The 18,621-nt window shown below is 35.5% G+C and overlaps 1 protein-coding gene across 4 annotated transcripts in view; it reads left to right on the top strand.

Moving 5' to 3' along the window:
- The window catches only part of HOMER1 (homer scaffold protein 1), a 134,354-nt gene that overhangs the window by 55,826 nt on the left and 59,907 nt on the right, over positions 1-18,621 (top strand). For 3 of the 4 annotated variants that reach the window (XM_070377266.1, XM_070377268.1, XM_070377265.1), the window contains exons 4-6: positions 2,139-2,231; positions 8,405-8,497; positions 10,260-10,399. In XM_070377266.1, the coding sequence (XP_070233367.1) occupies positions 2,139-2,231; positions 8,405-8,497; positions 10,260-10,399 (326 nt within the window). The remainder of the gene's footprint in view (positions 1-2,138; positions 2,232-8,404; positions 8,498-10,259; positions 10,400-18,621) is intronic. The other variant, XM_070377267.1, reaches the window with a different exon arrangement.

The following is an 18,621-nucleotide window of genomic DNA, read 5'->3' as shown; positions in this document are numbered from 1 at the left end:
TTTGGAACTTTTCTTTTGAAATTGTCTATTAAACCCTATAGCAAAAACATTAAAACTATGATTATATTACACTTGCTGAATTTCCTGACAACAAAGGAACTAGGTTGTGGATTAATTTCTCAAACTTGCGTGAAATGATTTTTGAACCTGAGTAATTTTTTACTTTACTTTATTAAGTTGGTTCTTTTTTATAACTACATCTTTCAAGTTATGGGCAAAAGCTAATGTGATAAGGAAATAGTTTATTAAAATCTGTCAATCATATTGTTTCCTCTTATCTGATATTTTTTCTGAGAATGGTGTTTATAGTTAAAGAATTTGTTTTTCCTCTTTAAAGTTAGTGTATATTTCTGACCACACTGACTGGTAGTGAGTCCTAGTACTGTATCGTGAAGGTGGATTGACTATTAGGAAACGACCCATTAGCTCCTGGAGTCAACCCTAGTGTTTATTCACCAGACTTGGCTCCAGGAGCTTGTGATCAATCTCTTCAGAATGTTTTGGCCCCAAAATAACAAAATCATGACTTATTTTCCAAGCTACCTTGAAGATTAAGGTTGGTGCTTTGTAGGGGCCCCAGAGGAGTATATAATCTTTTACATAAATGAAGCAAGCATGGAAATATTCTGGCTTGTTTTTATCACTAAAAACCATCCATGAAACAAAGCATTATAAGAGATCAGAGAAGTCTCTGCAGGCAATTGTAGACAAGGTGCTCTCAAAATGCAGAGAGCAGGAGCGCTGAAAAGAAATGTGTGGTCTCCTAAGGTTGACGGATGAGGAAAATTTCAACTATGCTTGGATTGTCAGAGTGCTTTCCAAGTGGTATTTTGTTATCATGGAAACCTAAGTCTATAAAAATTAACAGCAGCTTGGGTCTTTGTGAAGTTGAGGAGAGTTTTAAACATTAACTACCTTGGAATGCCAAATTAGTATAAGAAAAACTTTATGTACTAGTTCAAATTACATAAAGACTAATAATGGTTTTTCTTTTATTTCATTTCCAACAATGTGAATGTGACCTTTTTAGCTCTATATTCAGATTTTTTTTAACAGTAATATGATAGTCTCTTCAATTAGATAAGTATAATAATGCAGATTCAGTTTCCTGATCTACAAGTTATAGATGGGGAGTAACAAGTTTAAGGTAAGAAGGAAAGTTATTATAACGGCTTTAATTTTGACCTTCTTCCGTTTCTCTGCAGTAGGTCAGAATATCATGAGCCTTTCCTTCCAAAGCTTTCCTTCCCCAAGATACAAGTGAAATTGGGGCTGGTTTATCAGGTTTGAGAGGGACCTGTAATTTCATGTTTTTATTGCCAACTCTAATAGATGTTTAAAGTTGCACAAAGGTTTTCAGTTTTTTGAAAAATCTGGTTATTTTGTAGCCTTAGCTTATTCTCTCTGAGAACAATGGGACAGTAATTTCCACTTCCAGTACATAAAGAGATACTGTTTGTAGCCCTGACCTTTATTTACTAGACTACCTTAAGTTCCTAAGAGTTAGCATTTCACAAAAGTAATTTTTTAAATTGTTACCAATCTTAAAGACCTTCGTGGGGACCTGCTTTTCCTTTCTGCTTCTGTTTAGGAATATTTGGTAATGAAAATCTACTAATGTCAATCAGTGACACTAATAAATGTTGCTGTTTGTATTGCTGAAAATAAAATGCCTCAGGTAATACAAGAGTTAATATCCTAGTAAAAGTTAAAGGCCTACTCCAGATACAGAGATGTTTAGGAGTGGACACTTAGGTGATTTAAATTTCTCTGTGATAAACAGTGTGCCCATCTTTACTGATTTCACTCCCAACCTCCACCCCCGTCCCCTACCTTGGTCTTAGTAAAGAATATCTGCACAACCAAGGAGGGACATAGCAAAGCTAGCTGACACCAAATTCTAACTTAGTTGTATCATGATGTTTTTGAATGAGATTTGTCAGAGTACTTTATGGTATGCTAATGTTTGATTTTAGGTTTATTTTCCTGTCATTTTCATATTACGCCTGTAATTGATTTGAGAGCTAAGTTGCTTGTATACAAGTCAATTATTCAGTAGAATGGAAGAAAATTAGGGTAAAAGTGGGCATTAAGACCTATTTTTATTTGGTTAATGTATGTAGTCTTTCTGCATTCAGTTTGCAGAAAAGTTTCAGGAATTTAAAGAAGCTGCTCGACTAGCAAAGGAGAAATCACAAGAAAAGATGGAACTTACAAGTACACCTTCACAGGTGGGTATATAGTTTCTATTCCTTGTTCATTTTAGATGATATGCTTTATGCCAGAGATAAATTTAGAAAAATAATGGCAAAGTTAAGGTGATTTTCAAAGTGGACATAGAAATGCACTCTTCAGTTAATCTGTACTAGTGGAGAAAGTGAAAATGAAGTGACCTGCTCCAGTGTTCTTGCCTGGAGAATCCCAGGGATGGTGGAGCCTGATGGGCTGCCGTCTATGGGGTCGCACAGAGTCAGACACGACTGAAGTGAGTTAGCAGCAGCAGCAGTGGAGAAAGGATTTTTTTCCCCTTATATATTAATGTGTATAAGAATCTCATGGCGGGGAAATCTGTTTAGTAATTAAAAGTCAGTTTTCTAATATGCATACAACTTGAAAACAGTTGTACACAAAGAGCATAGATTGCCCTGTTGTCTGTCTTCTGTCTTCCGTGATAATCAGTAGAGTGTGGCTGCAAGAGGAGACGTGGGAGAGGCTTGGGGAGACAAAAGTTTATTGTACTCACAGGTCCTAGAAATGTTGCAGGAAGGGTAACCCCTTCTAGGGCCCCAGAAGTGGACTCTTCTCTGACACTCAGCAATGAATTGTCCGAGGAGACACGTGTGCTGACAAAGCAAGAGACTTTATTGGGAAGGGGCACAGCAGGCAAAGGAAACCCGCGAGGACTGCTCTGTCACATGACTCACAGTCTGGGGTTTTCTGGTGATGAGGCTAGTTTCTGGCTGTCTCTGGCCAATCATTCTGACTCAGGGTCCTTTTTGGTGGTCCATGCATTGCTCAAGCAAGATGGATGCAGCGAGAAGGATCCTGGGAGGTGGTGGGACAGGTGACATCTCCTTTGGCCTTTCCCTAAATTCTTCCAGTTGGTAGTGGCTTGTTAGTTTCATTTTCCTTACCAGGACCTCCTGTCATAAAATAATTCATGCAAATGTTACTATGGTGCCTGGCCAGGCTGGTTAGTTTCATTGTGTTTCCCCTAACAGGAGGCATGGCACACCTCTAGGAGGCAGCAGGGACGCCTCAGGTTGGGCAGCGGGCAGAAAGCAGGAGTGCAGGAGAACACGAACCAAGGCTAGAGCCTGCATTGGGGTTTCTCTTGGGAATGGCAGGCAGGGTGAACAACGAGGATTGACCAGTCTGCATGATTTCAACTGGCTCTAAACCATAAGGGCGGTTCCCAGTTGCCTAACACCCGGCCCTTGGAATGTTGTCTCCCCAAATTCAGGGGCCTGATAAAAGAGTATTTCCTGGACTGGTTAATTTACATGTAAAAGGCATGCTCCCATCGTAGCCCCCTGCTATCTCTAAGAACTGGCTAACTAGAAAGGTTTTTAAGATGTCATCACAGTATACAGAAAATTAAAATATATAAACAATATAGTTTGTTCTACCTGATTTTAAGATGTGTTTAAATCTGACAGTTGGAACATTTACATCTCAGCACTGAGACCCAAAGGTTGTAGGTTTTTATAAAGTATCACTTTTTCCTTTAATGGGTTAGTTAATACCTGCTACTTGTCTGTTGTATTCTTCAGCTGGAAATTAATTACATCTCCAAATAAAATTCATTAAATAGCTACATTTCAGTACTTTTACAAAGGTTTTAATGTAATAATATGACTCAGAGAAGGCCAGTAACTTTTAGCTTTTTAATAATAGACTTTTCTAAAATTTTTATTTCAGTTGAAATCTTATGGGTAAGGTTCAGCTTTATACTGGGTTCTTCTCTAGGGTAATTGTTTTTGAAGTGTTCTTAAGAGATTTTATAACAGGAAGGATTGGATGTTATAAATGTTTCTGTGGACTATGTCAGTAAGTAGCTGTTTTACATAAAACTTTTTTAAGGAAGTAGATAGTGATTGCCTTGGAATGTTGTGACTAGCCAAATGATTGGAACATTGTAGAAAATATTTTGCTCTTCCTTCCTCCCCACCCCTGACACCCAACTCTATTTGGTAAACCCTACTGGTATAAAGAGTTTTGAGTGTTTTCAGAGGAAAGAAGAGCTCTGTTAAGTATGCTTAAAGTAGACATTTCCTCACAGGCTAAAGGTGAACTCTGGATTGAAGCCAAAGCTCCATTATTCTTCCTCTGTATTTGCAGAGACCTGGAATAACATAAATGATCATTTAGAAACTTCTCTTGAATCTCCCTAAGTGCTCTGATAGTGTAGTGATGCTTTTAAACATAAAAGCCTGTTTAAAATTTAGTGCCAGCACACATTGGGAGCTCTAGTTCCTCAAGTGAATGATTCTAGTGCCACCGCAGGATGCTCCAGCACATTCAATAGAAGAATACTCCAAAGACTAATAAAATTGTAATAGATTACACTTTGCCATTGTACTTAGTTCCTCTTCTCTAATCGTAACTTGTTTTTGTTTAATTAGTCGGGCAATGTTACAAGTTGCTGCTAAGGTCCCTGCTTGTCTTTGGTGGAAGGAATGTCTTTAAGCTTTTACTTTCATCAGAGGAATCGAAGATGTTTATATTTGGAAAGTGCTGTGAAATACAATGAGTAAAGAAATGTCTTAAGTACACTAGCATTTGAGAACCAAAATATTCTGACCTTCATTTATCTTTTAAAAATATTTGAAGTCTGATTGTTAATTTACAGAAGCTAGAGAAATAGGGGAAAAAAGTATTTTCATTTCTCTTTCTTCTCCTTTCTTTTTTTGTATGACAGTCCCTTACAGAGGTCATTAATATTTCTGTTTTACTTTGAATCATGTAATCTCTGGCCACCCTGATTCTATTCATTTTGAGCTTGATTTTCACTGGTTTAATCCAATCTATTAAAATAACACTCTGCCTGGAGAATAGAATATTACTCAGGAATTCAGCAAAGGGAATCAAGAGATTAAATGTGATAATTGATAATAGTAGATAGTCACAGCTTTTGCTTTTATTCAAGGCTGTATTGCAGACAAGATAGGCATATGTATTTTCAGGTCAAATTTAGACATACATTCTTTTTCTGCCACTATGTGATCTTGAAAAATTTGCTTAATCCAAGTCTGTTTATACATCTGCAACATGAATGTTACATTACTTACCTTACAGGATTGTTGGGTGGAATAAATATGATAATGATAATGCCATGTTGACAATGTCGTTCAATAATGGCGATAATGTAGACTCTCGAGCTCGGCTTTGATCTGGACTCTAACCCTTATTAGTTTTCTGAGCTTAGGCACATTAGTATTTTCTTTAATTCATAAAATGGGAATAAGTTATTTCCTTACAAACTTGTTGTGAGAATTAAGTAAGGATTACAAAGTGCTTAATGTATAGTAAGGGCTTAATGTTAACAGTTGAGTTGTAATGTGACTATAATGGTGAAGATGATGATATAAAGCCTTGACAGTGTTATTTAGAAAAATACAGATGCCTTAATTAAATAAAGCCTACATCAAAAGCCCCTGGAAGACTTGTTAAAATACAAATTGTTGAGGCCCAACCATTTCTAAATTTAGAAGGGCTGAGATAGAGCCTTAGAATGTGCATTTCTAACAGGTTTCCAAGAGATGCTGAAGACTGTTGATCTGGAGAATCACACTTTGAGCAACACTGCTGTAGATAAATCCTTCCATCTCCCTAAAGGCTTGTGATGAAAGGCGTCTGGCATTTAGAGCAGAGTTAGCCAATTCCCTCTTGGACTCTTGAGCTAAGATTGTACACGCTGTATAAATACGAGGTTGTGTCATAATCTTCGTGTTGTCTTCATCCAGGTAACATCTCTAGGAATACATGGACTCATGTGTTAGTTGTCAGGTTCTCTCACATCTCTCTTTAAATAATAGACATTAATTTAAAACTTTTTCTCTGTTGGAGATCTTATGTCCTCATGTTTCCATGGGACTCTTTTAAACAGTCAATGATATATAATCAAGAGTGATGATTGACTTTAAACCTGAAATTTCTTACACAGTTCACAGTTGCAAAATACTGTATTTCAGTTAACTTAATAGAGAAAGGGGCTATATGATTAAATAATATCCAAATGTTTCTTCATTGGAGTTGAAAAAAATTAACTTTTAGCTGTCAGTTGACTAAGACTTTTAAACTGAGAAAAATCTATTTAATTCCATCACTTGTTTGCAGCCAAGCAAAAGTCATGGGCTTTTTATTTTTTTCCATTTAATATGTCAGGTTGTGTAGCATTGAACATATTGTAGTAGCTATCTTGATTTAGATTTAGTATGTCTTAACTTTTTCCTCAAGATTTTTTAGAATTCACTGTATAGAAAAAATAGATTCTATGTGTGTGAGTGTGTGTATTCAGAGAAAATCAATTTGTTTGTTTTTTTTTTTTGGTAAATGTCATAATTTTAAAAATTCTCATTTTAGCAATAAATTGCATTTGCCCAAATGGCACTGGTTTCTTGTAAGTGATTATTAGAACCTCTGTGACTAGCTATTTGATCCTATGACAGTCAGTTGATCTCTTTGGGCAGTGGTTCTTGAATCTATAAGGTCAGAGATTTGAATTAAGGACATTTCAAATGCAATAAATCTTGAGTGTTTTAGATTTTCTTGGTATAAATGGATTTTTTGAAAGGTGGTCTGCATTTAGACCTGTTACTGTCCTAAACTATATTAGTTACATATCTAGCCCAAAAATATACCTTTAGAATTAGTGAATGCCTATATATTAACTATGATACCTTCTTAGTCATAGTATCATTTGACAAGTTTCATATTTACTGAACCAAATACTACAAGAACAATGTTTACAACCTTAGGAAAGATTTGCTAGAGCTCTCTTCATATAATTATTTGCTCTCCACAGTAAGAACAGTGAAGACATATGTCTTTAATCCTGATTATGAATCTTTCTTAGAGTTGTGTTTGACTCTTTGTGACCCCATGGACTGTAGCCCACCAGGCTCCTCTGTCCATGGGAAGAATACTGGAGTGGGTTGCCATTTCCTCCTCCAGGGGATCTTCCCAACCCAGGGATCGATCCCAGGTCTCCTGCATCTTCTACATTGGCAGATGGATTCTTAATCACTGAGCCAGGGAAGCCCAAAATTAAGAACAGTGCAGATATGTGTCTTTAATCCTGATTGTGAATCTTTCTTACATAAATCATATCAAATTTGATTGTCTACAATTTCCCAAGATTTGTTTTTCTTCAAGTAGAGCTAAGCCTTGACACCCCGCCCTCCTGCTGTGGCACATACACCTGAGAGAAGGCTGGTGGCAGCGCCCTTCAGGCCTGGCCTGCAGTGGGAGCCAACATCATTTCTTTCCCATGTGATTCAAGATATTTCTGGGGCTTTTTGCTTTTTTCAGGGGAGGGCTTTCTTGCCACTTCATAAATGAGGAAAGAGAATTCTTAAGCACTTTCTGAATCTTTTACATCCTTGCTCAGGTTTCTTTTTTTATAATATGGTCATATCTTCTAGTTTTGGCTTCCTTGGTACTCTCATATTTTAAAATGCAAAGTTTTTATTTTTTGTCACTGTGATCAAAGAATATATCATTTGATATATTTTTCCTTAAACATTTACTATAGACGTGCTAGCTATATTAGCTTAGGAATCCCTTTCTAAAAAGAAATTACCCTACTTTTTCAAAGTTTGTAGTCTAGCAGATATACTTCATGCTTTTTAAATGATTTATTTTTTAATTGAAGGATAATTGCTTTATAGAACTTTATTGGTTTCTGCCAAATATACTTCATGCTTTTAATTTTGATATTTGATTTAAAGATATAAAATGTAGGTTTTATGAAAGTTAAAGTTTTTAAGGAATAACCACAGTTGAATAGGAAACTGCACAGAATTTAATCTAAAAACAACTAGATATTTGGAATATGTTAAATAAAACAAGGGTCACAGTGCTATTTTTAGCATATGTAAAATTTCTGGAAGGTTTCACACAATTCTTCAGGCTGCCCCTGTGGTAGTTGGAGCAGTTGGAGGGCAGTGGAGTTTCGTCGCCCTCATGTACTGTTGGAGCTATTTCTTGTTCTCCTGAGCAAATGTTGATTTTTTTTTTTTTTACAAACATCCTTAAAAATAAAACACGCCCAGGGCTTTTGTTTTCGTTTTAGATATAGCATCTAGAGTAACTTAAATATGCCTTTTGTTAAATATAGCGAATATTTGAGCCTCTGGAAGAAAAGCAACCTGAGTCCCGTTCTTCCTTTTCTCCTCCTTAGCTTGTCTCTGAGAACAGTCTGCTTCAGTGGCATCAACAGTACCATCCTCCCCAACACCCATGCCTCATCAACTTTCTTACTTCATTCCAGAAGGTCGTAAGAGCCAGAAATCAGACGACCTCCTCTCTCTCTTTTAACCCTAACCTGCTTTTCGCTCTCACACTCTTCTCAACCAGCTCCAGCAGGTCCTCGTTGCTAATACTAGTTGTGCTCTTGCATGTTAACAAGGCGGTTTGTTTCTGTTGTCATTTTCACTGAATCAGTTTTTGGCCAACCTAGCATTCAGTTGACTGGACAGTTGACCTGGATTATTTTAGTTTGGCCTTTCTTGGAGAAAAAATCTTCCTGATTTATTGAAACCAGATATGAATACCTCATGGTTTTACTGGCTGCTTAAAACTTTTCCAGGCTAATTGATATGGCCCGTGATTGATCAAGAGATAGTCATTTTGGTTACTCTTCTCTCAGTAGGATTTGACTTTGTTGTAGAACAATTTCATGTTGTCACAATATTGGAAACTATTTGTGCATCAACTTATTGGTTAATAGAAACAATAGATTCAGAAGAAAGATTTTACAGGAATAAAATTAAATGTCAAACTAGAGGTTCCATTAATAATTGAAAAATAGGTGAGGATGTGGAATCAAGAAGGAAGGCTTTTGATCTTTTGATAGTTTGTATAATTTATAGCATTATGGTACCATTAGTTAAAATATTTAAATGTGAAATAAAACACATAAAGCAGTATAAAACCAGAAGCCCCAGAAAAGAAAGTTGATCTCACCACATTAATATTTTCCATATTTCTTTCTAGTGCTTCTCCATGAGTAATAATTGTTACATAAAGTATATAAATTATCATAATCTAGATATCTCCTTATATCATCCTCTTTTTCGAGTTATAAGCAATTTCCTATATTACACATATTCATCTTGTTTCTGTTTGAGGAGATCTTACATTCTTTCAGGTTGACAAATTATGACCATCCCCAGCCACTCCCCTGTTGAACACTAATGTTTTCATTTTCTTGCCTAACTTAGCCTAATATTTCAGTTTTGAAGTTTTATTGGTCTGAAATTGTAAGGGGTCCACCAAGCTGCTCTTTAACCATCTTGTGCTGGGACCTTCCCTGGTTAATGGGTTTGTCAAATGACACCTCATTCTGATTTCTGATAATCTGGTGATGACAGTCATAAGAGTAAGTGTCAGAGTGAGCTTTGTTTTAAATTCCATCTCTTTTCCAGTGGGATAACTTAAATTAACTTAGATAGAAATAAAACAGGAAATTTTGCAAAGAGAAATACTTTCATTATGAGTAGCAGGCAAGAAAAGCTGAAATACACTAACATCATTGTATATAATGTTACAGGAATATTTCCAATTACCTTTCTGAATGACTCTTAGAACTGAAAACTATGGCAGATAAAAAAATTGAAACTTGAGATTTCATTCTTTCTCTTCCTATCCTCCCATAAATAATAAATAATAATCTTTCAGCTTTGTCTTATTTTCTTTTTCTTCTCAAATAATTATTTGAACATCTAGCCAATTAATTGCTTATATAACCTGGAAGTTTTTTAGTTCTTTGAAGCTATAATTTCTAAATTGTATGTTTACATTTTTAAATTGTATCATTTCAGATAGTTTTCTTGTGCATTGCTTTGCTTTAAAATTTTTTCTGTTTAAATTTCATTTTTTAAGCCTTTGATTCAAATTTCAGTTGAAATATGACCATATTTCATAAGTGACATATATCAGAGTCAGTTTTAACTTTTAGATTACCTTGTATATTTTAACAAAACTGTAACACTTTTTAAATCCCCATGCCTTTTTTTCTTCTTTTTTTTTTAAAGGAATCAGCAGGTGGGGATCTTCAGTCTCCTTTAACACCAGAAAGCATCAACGGGACAGATGATGAGAGAACACCTGATCTGACGCAGAACTCGGAGCCGCGGCCTGAACCCACCCAGAACGCACTGCCGTTCACACATAGGTACAGATTCAGCTCAGCCGTCATGATTAAGTAACGTGTACAAACTCACTTCGTTTCAGATAAATCTTGCAAAGTTACAACCCTGAGTCAAAATTCCAGGTCAGACTTTTTATTTTTTTAACTCTTAACTTCAGAGAAGTTTTGCTGATTTATAGTTTATAGTTGCCTAGATGGACTGGAGTGGGCAATCTCCACTGCCTTTGTAGAAAGAGGGCTACTGAGCTAATTATACTACAAATCATTTTTCAGTGAGACAACATGTTATTGCAAATCCCCCCTATTTATTTCTTTACCCAGCCTGTAAAAGACCCTCTTTGTTAACCTGGTTTCCATTTTCATGTATGTTCTTGAGAGTTATAAAAATTTTTTAAAAATTAGGTTTCCTACTCTGAAATTAAGCTTTGCTGTCACTTAGAGGAGATCTCACTGTATGATTTCAAACAAGGAAACGGTTTATTGGTGTAACTTCCAGCATGAACTTGTTAATGTCAGACTTACTTTTGCACATCAACTAACAAAAGATAAATCTTCACATGCTTCTGAATTTTAAAGAATTTGATACTTTAAAAAGATGCGATTTATTCTAAATATATTCCAAACCAGTTACACTAATTATTGGCCATGTTGGAGTATTTTTAGGATGTAAGGAGATCTGAGAATCTGCAAATGTAAACAAATACCTATTAGTCATTGTCTTTATTTTTATCCTTCTTTGGAAACTTTTGACCTAGGTAGTTTTAATTAAAATTAAGAAAAAAGTTCTCCTTTGTCATGCATCTCTTTTTGGACCAGTTCAAAAAAATAAAATTCTTTAGCATATTTAGAAGAATGGTGAAGTGAGATACTCCAAACTCTTTTCATGAGAATTTTAATTTTGATTGAATTGGTTGAATATTAGGGGTACAGGCCTAAACTTATTAGAGGCATTGAGGGACCTCATACTCAGCCCAAGGAAGAAGAAATTTAAGGTTTTTCTTAGGAATGAAAGGGGGGAAAACTGACTATGAGGCTATTCCAGTTTGTTTCTAAAAATGCAAATAATTTTGCATAAAAGAGGCACATTTTGGAGTTTTCATAGAGGCGATGCTCTAAGTATTTCAGAATAAGCGCATTCTCGTTTCTATAGCTGTAAGAGTGACTGAACGTGTGAACATTTTTGGTTCATCTAGTCCGAAGACTGTCTGTTTACACTAATAGTAAACCATATTACTACTAAAGAACAATGTGATTCATATGCAGTTTTTAAAATATTTGTATTGAGGAAAGCAAAAATTTCTTTCCTGTTTAGCACATCCAATTAGTAAATAGATGTAACTACAGTGAACATAATTATAAACTTGATTTCTTTGGCTAAAACTTAAACAAGACATGTGCATTGAATACTGTTGCATTAAGAAATACGAATTTTTGTATTTATCATTGGTAAAGCTGTTTCTAATCTACTTTTTGCACCTAGAATTTTCTGAGTGTTTATTACTTTTCTAATCTTCAGTGCTTGGAATTACTAACTGCGACTGGTCATCTATTGATTTTCTCTGTTCTTGGGGGTCAAGTAGGAGTTACTTTCTTTGATGTGAAGATACAGCTTATTTGACTGGAATATATAGGTTAGCCAAGGAGATATTTGAGTTCTGAAAATGAAATTTAACAGGTCGATTTTAGCTTTTGGTTATATTAAAGGCATTGTGCAATCTTAGAGTTTTCTTATTATTTAAAAAGTACTTTAGGATTTTAGAAGATTTATCCTCTGAACTTTTTATTTTATATCAATCAATATTAATGAATACTCACTAAGTTACTCGATTAAAATTAAGATTTCTACCTGAGACAGAAAACTGAATCATTTACAACTAAAGTTAGAATGTCAAAATAGCATTAAAGATTTCAGAGATGGTGTAATCTAGGATTTTTCAAACTGTAGTGGTTTGAAATCCACTTAGGTTATTCATTTCATTATGAAAAAAATGAAATGTAAAATTAAATAGGAAAAACCAAAATAAAACTTAACATTAGGAGAAGAAACGGTGTTTCAGGAACATACATATTTTAGCGTGGGCTGGATTCTAGGGTAAAACATCAAAGTTTGAAAGCCTGTGCCTTTGACACATTCCGAAGTTGGATGATTTGTCCTAGGTTGCTTGGGTTATTAGTAACAACTTTGGGTTTACAGCTCAGCACTTTTGATCCTAGTAGGTACTACCAAGTTAGTTAACAGTACATTTTAGTCTAATCCCCAAAACAAGCGCATTGTTGTGTCAGAAATTTAAGAGCTGTTTCTATGTCAGGAAAACTATATAGAAATAAGATCAATGTTTCATAAATTACACAAAGAATATTAAAATAATTTTTCTTTAAATCTGAAACTCACAAATATTTAAACTTGATACAGCATCCTTTTTAACCATGGCAAAAAAAAAAAAAAATTTAAAATCTGTGTTTTTAAGGCTTGCATATAATGTTTATTTTTGCCTTTCTTCCTTGGTACTTATTTCAGCAGGAAAGAATGAACAGCAAAAAAGATATTCTGCCAACATTCCTCTGTTCTGGTTGATATCATTTTATTGCTAAATTAGGAGCAAAATCACTAGAACATCTATGTGTGTGTGTGTGTGTTTTAAAAGATGGAAGGATATGGGAAACAGTGATCTAGTCCGTCAAGTGGATTGAGTTGATTATAGTAATAGCTATTTAGCAAGCCAGCTTGTGCTCTTCTTAAAATTTAAGTTTTATGCCTAAATCTTACTGATTCATTAATTAACATGCCAAAAAGAAGGCCCTGAGTTTTCATTCGGTCCTGAAAATTTAGTAATGTATTTATAGTTTATTTACTCTATAAGCTTTATTTATTTTTTAAGAAGTACTACTTAGTTTTAAAGAGAAAAGCAAGATTTTTTTTGTTAATCTTTAAACTTACACTAAGTTTCAAATGTATTTGAAAGAGATAATACTTTGGTGAACTCCCACGAACCTATCTCTGAGCTTCAAAATTTAGGAAAAAATGGCCAGTCTTGTTTCATTTCTAATCCTACCCACTCTTTCACGTTTGTATTTTTAGAGCAAGTCCCAGGCATATAATTTCATTCACAAATACTTTTTAAAAATTACTTTTGTATTTTATTATTTACTAAGCCAGTACAACTTTTTATATCTAAATTCTATTTACTGGCATTATAGAGTTACCTTTATTTACTCTTTTCTTTGATTTTTTAAAAATTATGCTGCTGGACTAAATTTTAAAATGTATGAGCTGCTCGGTATTCCTTAGTCAAGTGCTACAGTACTGTTTTGTGTCCTTGTTATAAACTATGCAAAAATATTTTCATTAAAGAAGTTCTGATAAATTAACACTTTAAAAAGTATATTTATTTGAATGCTCCAGACTTCTAAAGTCTGGAGATGTGTAAAATAGGAAGATTATGAGGATGAAAATGTTTACTAATTTCTTTGGGGAAATAGTATTAAGTTTTATCTGAATTGCTGTTTTTTCTTAGAAAATATTTTTTTTTAACCTAACTGATAATATCCTTTTGGGACTGAACAGGTATACACTGACCCACTGAAGTGTTCAGGGCTTCCTTTGAGGCTGTAGTCTAGATGAACTATATAGTTGACCTTTGAACAACACAGGTTTGAGCTTACAGAGTCCACTGATAAGTGGATTTCTTTCAATAGTAAAAATTACAGTAGCACACAATCCTCGGTTGAATCTATGGGTGTGCAACCCAGGATACAGAGGACCACCTGGAAAGCTATGCATGGCTTTTTGACTGCATTGAGGGTTGACGCCCCTAACTCCCTGCATTGTTCAAGAGTCATCTGTATACTAAATAAAATACTGTATGCTTGATAATATATACATCTATCTATCTATATAAAATATGGAGGATGGTTTTGTGGTCTCATTCCAGGAGGGATTTGTTTTCTTCATAGTATCAGCTATATGGAATTTTAGAATTGACTCGTTATTTCTCAATGAACTCTAGGATATTTTTAAAGATATAAAGCTATCTAAAATTCTCTCAGAAATAGTTAATTTTATAGTTTTCCAGGGCTGTTAGAGGGTAATACTGAAATGTAACGCTGAAAACTGCAATTTTTTATTTTGTTCATTGTGATTTGATGATTCTCAGATATATAGTAATATAGTGATAAATAGCTGCTGTTACATTTTTGAGAGTTGAGAGCAGATATGTGTATATAGCAATAGTTCATGAAGCTATTTTTATACTGATAAATTTTAAAAAGTTTGATTATCTTACTGGAAAATTGGCTATTTTGAGCACCTATTACATTTAAATTCTTCTAAAGTTTAGATAATGTATTCTCATGGTGCTGCTAGAGTTGATGCATTTGGGGGTATTGCATGTATCTTCTGTTAAAGAGATTTTTCTCCCACTTGGTGTTTTTCCAGCAGATATTCATTAAAGGATATACGCAGAATCATTCCTCCTTAGTGTGTTGATTTGCTTTAAATCAGTATAATGACAATTTTACCATAATCTGAGTGGGTTTATTCCACTCGTATTTAATAGATTAATTACTTCATTTATTATCAGTTTCCAAAAGCTACTATTTTTAAAACTGTGATTAGAGAGTTTTGTACATTTTCAGAAACTAAATTTCATTGGAAAATATACACGTTAAAAAGACAAGCAGTGTTTTATCTTGACTCGAATACATTTTGTACATATTTGAACATGATACAAACAGAAAAAAAACTGTTAGGAGCTCTGGAGTACTATATTCTCCACAGCTGTGCCATTTGTCTCTCTTTTCATGAATAACTTCTAGGGTTATAGTTATAGAAAAAATAGTAAAATAGAAATAATTTCTGTGGACAACTCTTGTTTGAATAAAACTGTGTAAAGCTGGGGCTTGATTTCACAAGAAGGGCTTTATCATTGAGAAAATTGTAGATAAAAAACATAACTTGTAGGATTCCCCTTATAGTTGCAGTTACAAATATTGTTATTCTACCTCAAATCAAACCTCAAAATTAGAATTCGTTTTTCAAAATTAATTTGAAGGCCAAAACAGTTAGTGAGAGAGTGCAACTCAACATTGTGGAGATAGCAGAATTTCCTTTACTAATTGTAAATAGGTAGCATTTTGTGAGAAGTGCTGTGGTAATTTGGCAGTGTATATAGGTCTGCATTTTTCTGGGAACTTGGAAGTAATCCATGTATTTTTGAATAAGATGCAATAAAAGTATAGTGAAAAAGAGTGTTTATTCAGTTCAGTTCAGTTCAGTCACTCAGTTGTGTCCGACTCTCTGCGACCCCATGAATCGCAGCACACCAGGCCTCCCTGTCCATCACCAACTCCCGGAGTTCACCCAGACTCACGTCCATCGAGTCGGTGATGCCATCCAGCTATCTCATCCTCTGTCGTCCCCTTCTCCTCCTTCCCCCAATCCCTCCCAGCATCAGAGTCTTTTCCAATGAGTCAACTCTTTGCATGAGGTGGCCAAAGTACTGGAGTTTCAGCTTCAGCATCATTCCTTCCAAAGAAATCCCAGGGCTGATCTCCTTCAGAATGGACTGGTTGGATCTCCTTGTAGTCCAAGGGACTCTCAAGAGTCTTCTCCAACATGGTTTTTATATATATATATATATATATATATATATATATATATATATATACAGTTCAATTTCCTATCTTAAATTTTTAAGAACTAATCTTCATTCTATTTTAATGTCTTCTAAAAGATTTTGAGGAAAATATAAATATTTTCTAAAGCATTTTGGTTGGGAATTATCACTTAATATGGATTATTTGCAAGAAGAAAAGTACTATTCATATGAGATAATGACATTACTAACGTACCTCCAATTAGAGATTGTTCCTTCCCCTTCCTCTCTGCCTTACCACTGAAATTAATGGGAAGAATTTTCACCAGTCCATCCCTTGTGATTGTTAGTTTGTATTTTCAGGGTTACTACCTTGGAGTTAGGGGTGCTGTCGCTCACAAAGGAACAGATGTATCTTAGATTAATTATGACCTTTTTCCTAGGACTTTTAAAATTTTCCTAGGAGGACTTTTGAATATTCTTTTTTCCCTCCATTTGTGGTCTTTGAAGACCATGGTGGGGATTCCGTTGGAAGGGAGGTGTGTGATGACGACAGTTACATTCCAGGACTTAGGGGAAAACACTCTTCCTTTGGGCTTGGCTTTCTGTCTTTCCTCCTACTAGAATAGCAGTGTGTGAACAGAGGCAGAGGCCAGGCAAGTCGCATGAATGTGTGACGTTTGTGATGTGTGTGTGGTATATGACAGTATGGAATTGCCAGGTCTGTGGGAATACATGGTTCATCCAAAGACACTACAGTTTTTAAAACACAAGGCCAAACAGAGAAATGAAGATTATGTGACCCATCTGGTTTCTAGTTTAGACTTTCAAAAGGAATCTTTATGAGTTATTAATATATATGGTTTAGCCCAAGGTAATGATTTTAAGCAAATTCCCACCTAGTAATATCTGTTGTTATAATGCCCTTATTAAGTTCTTGGTGGTGGTATTTGGAAGGATATGATTTGAAGATTTGGAATCCTGGATATTTACTCTTTGGTGACATACTACTCTGATAGGCATTATTACTACTCTCAAATACAAAAAATCTGACCATGTCCCTTCTCTCCTTAAAATATTTCAGTGGCATGATGTATGTAGACCAGTCCACGGTCATCAGATGAGACCCCCCCAGCCTCATCACCTTGTGATTTTGTAGCAGCTACTCGCATTTGCTTTTGGTCCTCCACTCCCAGGTGGCGCAGTGGTTAACGAATCCACCTGCCAGTGCAGGAGACACAAGAGATGTGGGTTCTATCCCTAGGTCAGGAAGAGCCCCTGAAGTAGAGAATGGCAACCCACTCAGTATTCTTGCCTGGAAAATGCCATGGACAGAGGAACCTTGTGGGCTGCGATCCATGGGGTCGCAGAGTCAGACCCAACTGAGCACACGTGCACTCCGCTTACAACCAAGCAAACATGAGACTGCTCGTCTGCAAGGCTTTGCTCCCTGGGTTTTTTTTATGTTATCCCTTTTCTTTGGAGTGACTGCATACACACACAACACACACACACACACACACACACACACACACACACACTCCGTGCTTCCTTGCAACCCCGCCTCTGTTTTTGTTGTTAGTTGCTTAGTCTTGTCAGACTCTGTGACCCAGTGAGCTGTAGCCTGCCAGGCTCCTCTGTTCATGAGATTTCCCAGGCAAGAATACTGGAGTCAGTTGCCATTTCCTTCTCCAGGGGATCTTCTTGACGTAGGAATCAAACCCATGTCTCCTGCAAGTCTCCTGCATTGCAGGTGGATTCTTTACCACTGAGCCTCCTACTTCTGTCTCTAACTTGATCACCAACTGATGAACCCCAGTATGTCCTTATAAGTTCCAGCATTATATCCTCTAAAAAGCTCTGTTTCATGTCTCCAGACTGAATTATATGTCTCCTCTATTAAATCCCTGTTGCCTCCAAACTGACATATACAGGTTGACATTAGCCTCTCAGTCTCTCCTGGGGCAATGATTGTGCTTTATTCATTTATGTCACCGATTATTAGTATATAGTAGGCATTCTTTAAACATATGAAGGGAACAATGTTCCTCCCAAAAATAGAGTATATGCTCTGAATGCGCTTGGTACAGTGCTTCAAGTGTGGGGTTACGCCTACAGATTCATAAGACCTTAAGGCTAAAATATATTAATGAACTAGTTATGGTCTTTGAACAGCAGTCACTCTAATCAACTTAAGACTTGAGTTTAACAGAGTTAGTCTAATTGTCTTCAAAATCACATAACCCTCCAAGAGGGTTTGTTTTCTCTATCATGTTTCAGACTCTCCTTGTCTCACTTTTTTTTTTTCTGTCGTTGTTCAACGCATATTTGCCATCACTTGCTGAACTCCCGTCTAGAGTCTTAGCTTCTGGCTAAGCTTTGTTGAGTTGTATTTCTTGGTAGCGCGTACTGTTTCTAGTCATTAGGGCATGTAAGAGATAAAGAATAAATGTGTTGTGTGGAAAAATACGCATGTACTTTTACTGTCACTGAGATGACAGAAAGGGGTAAATAAGTTGGTGCAGCTTGATCATTAGCATAAAAATATCCCATATATATGTATTCACCTGAGCAGAGCTAACAGAGATACCCATATGAAGAAGAATTACTTTTCCTTTTAATTCTAGCAGGGTCTACTTAGCTATTGATATT

The sequence above is a fragment of the Bos mutus genome, chromosome 10 (assembly GCF_027580195.1).
Source record: "Bos mutus isolate GX-2022 chromosome 10, NWIPB_WYAK_1.1, whole genome shotgun sequence".
NCBI lineage: Eukaryota > Metazoa > Chordata > Mammalia > Artiodactyla > Bovidae > Bos > Bos mutus.
The sequence above is the reverse complement of the archived record's forward strand: the minus strand, read 5'-3'. Positions and strand labels throughout refer to the sequence as shown.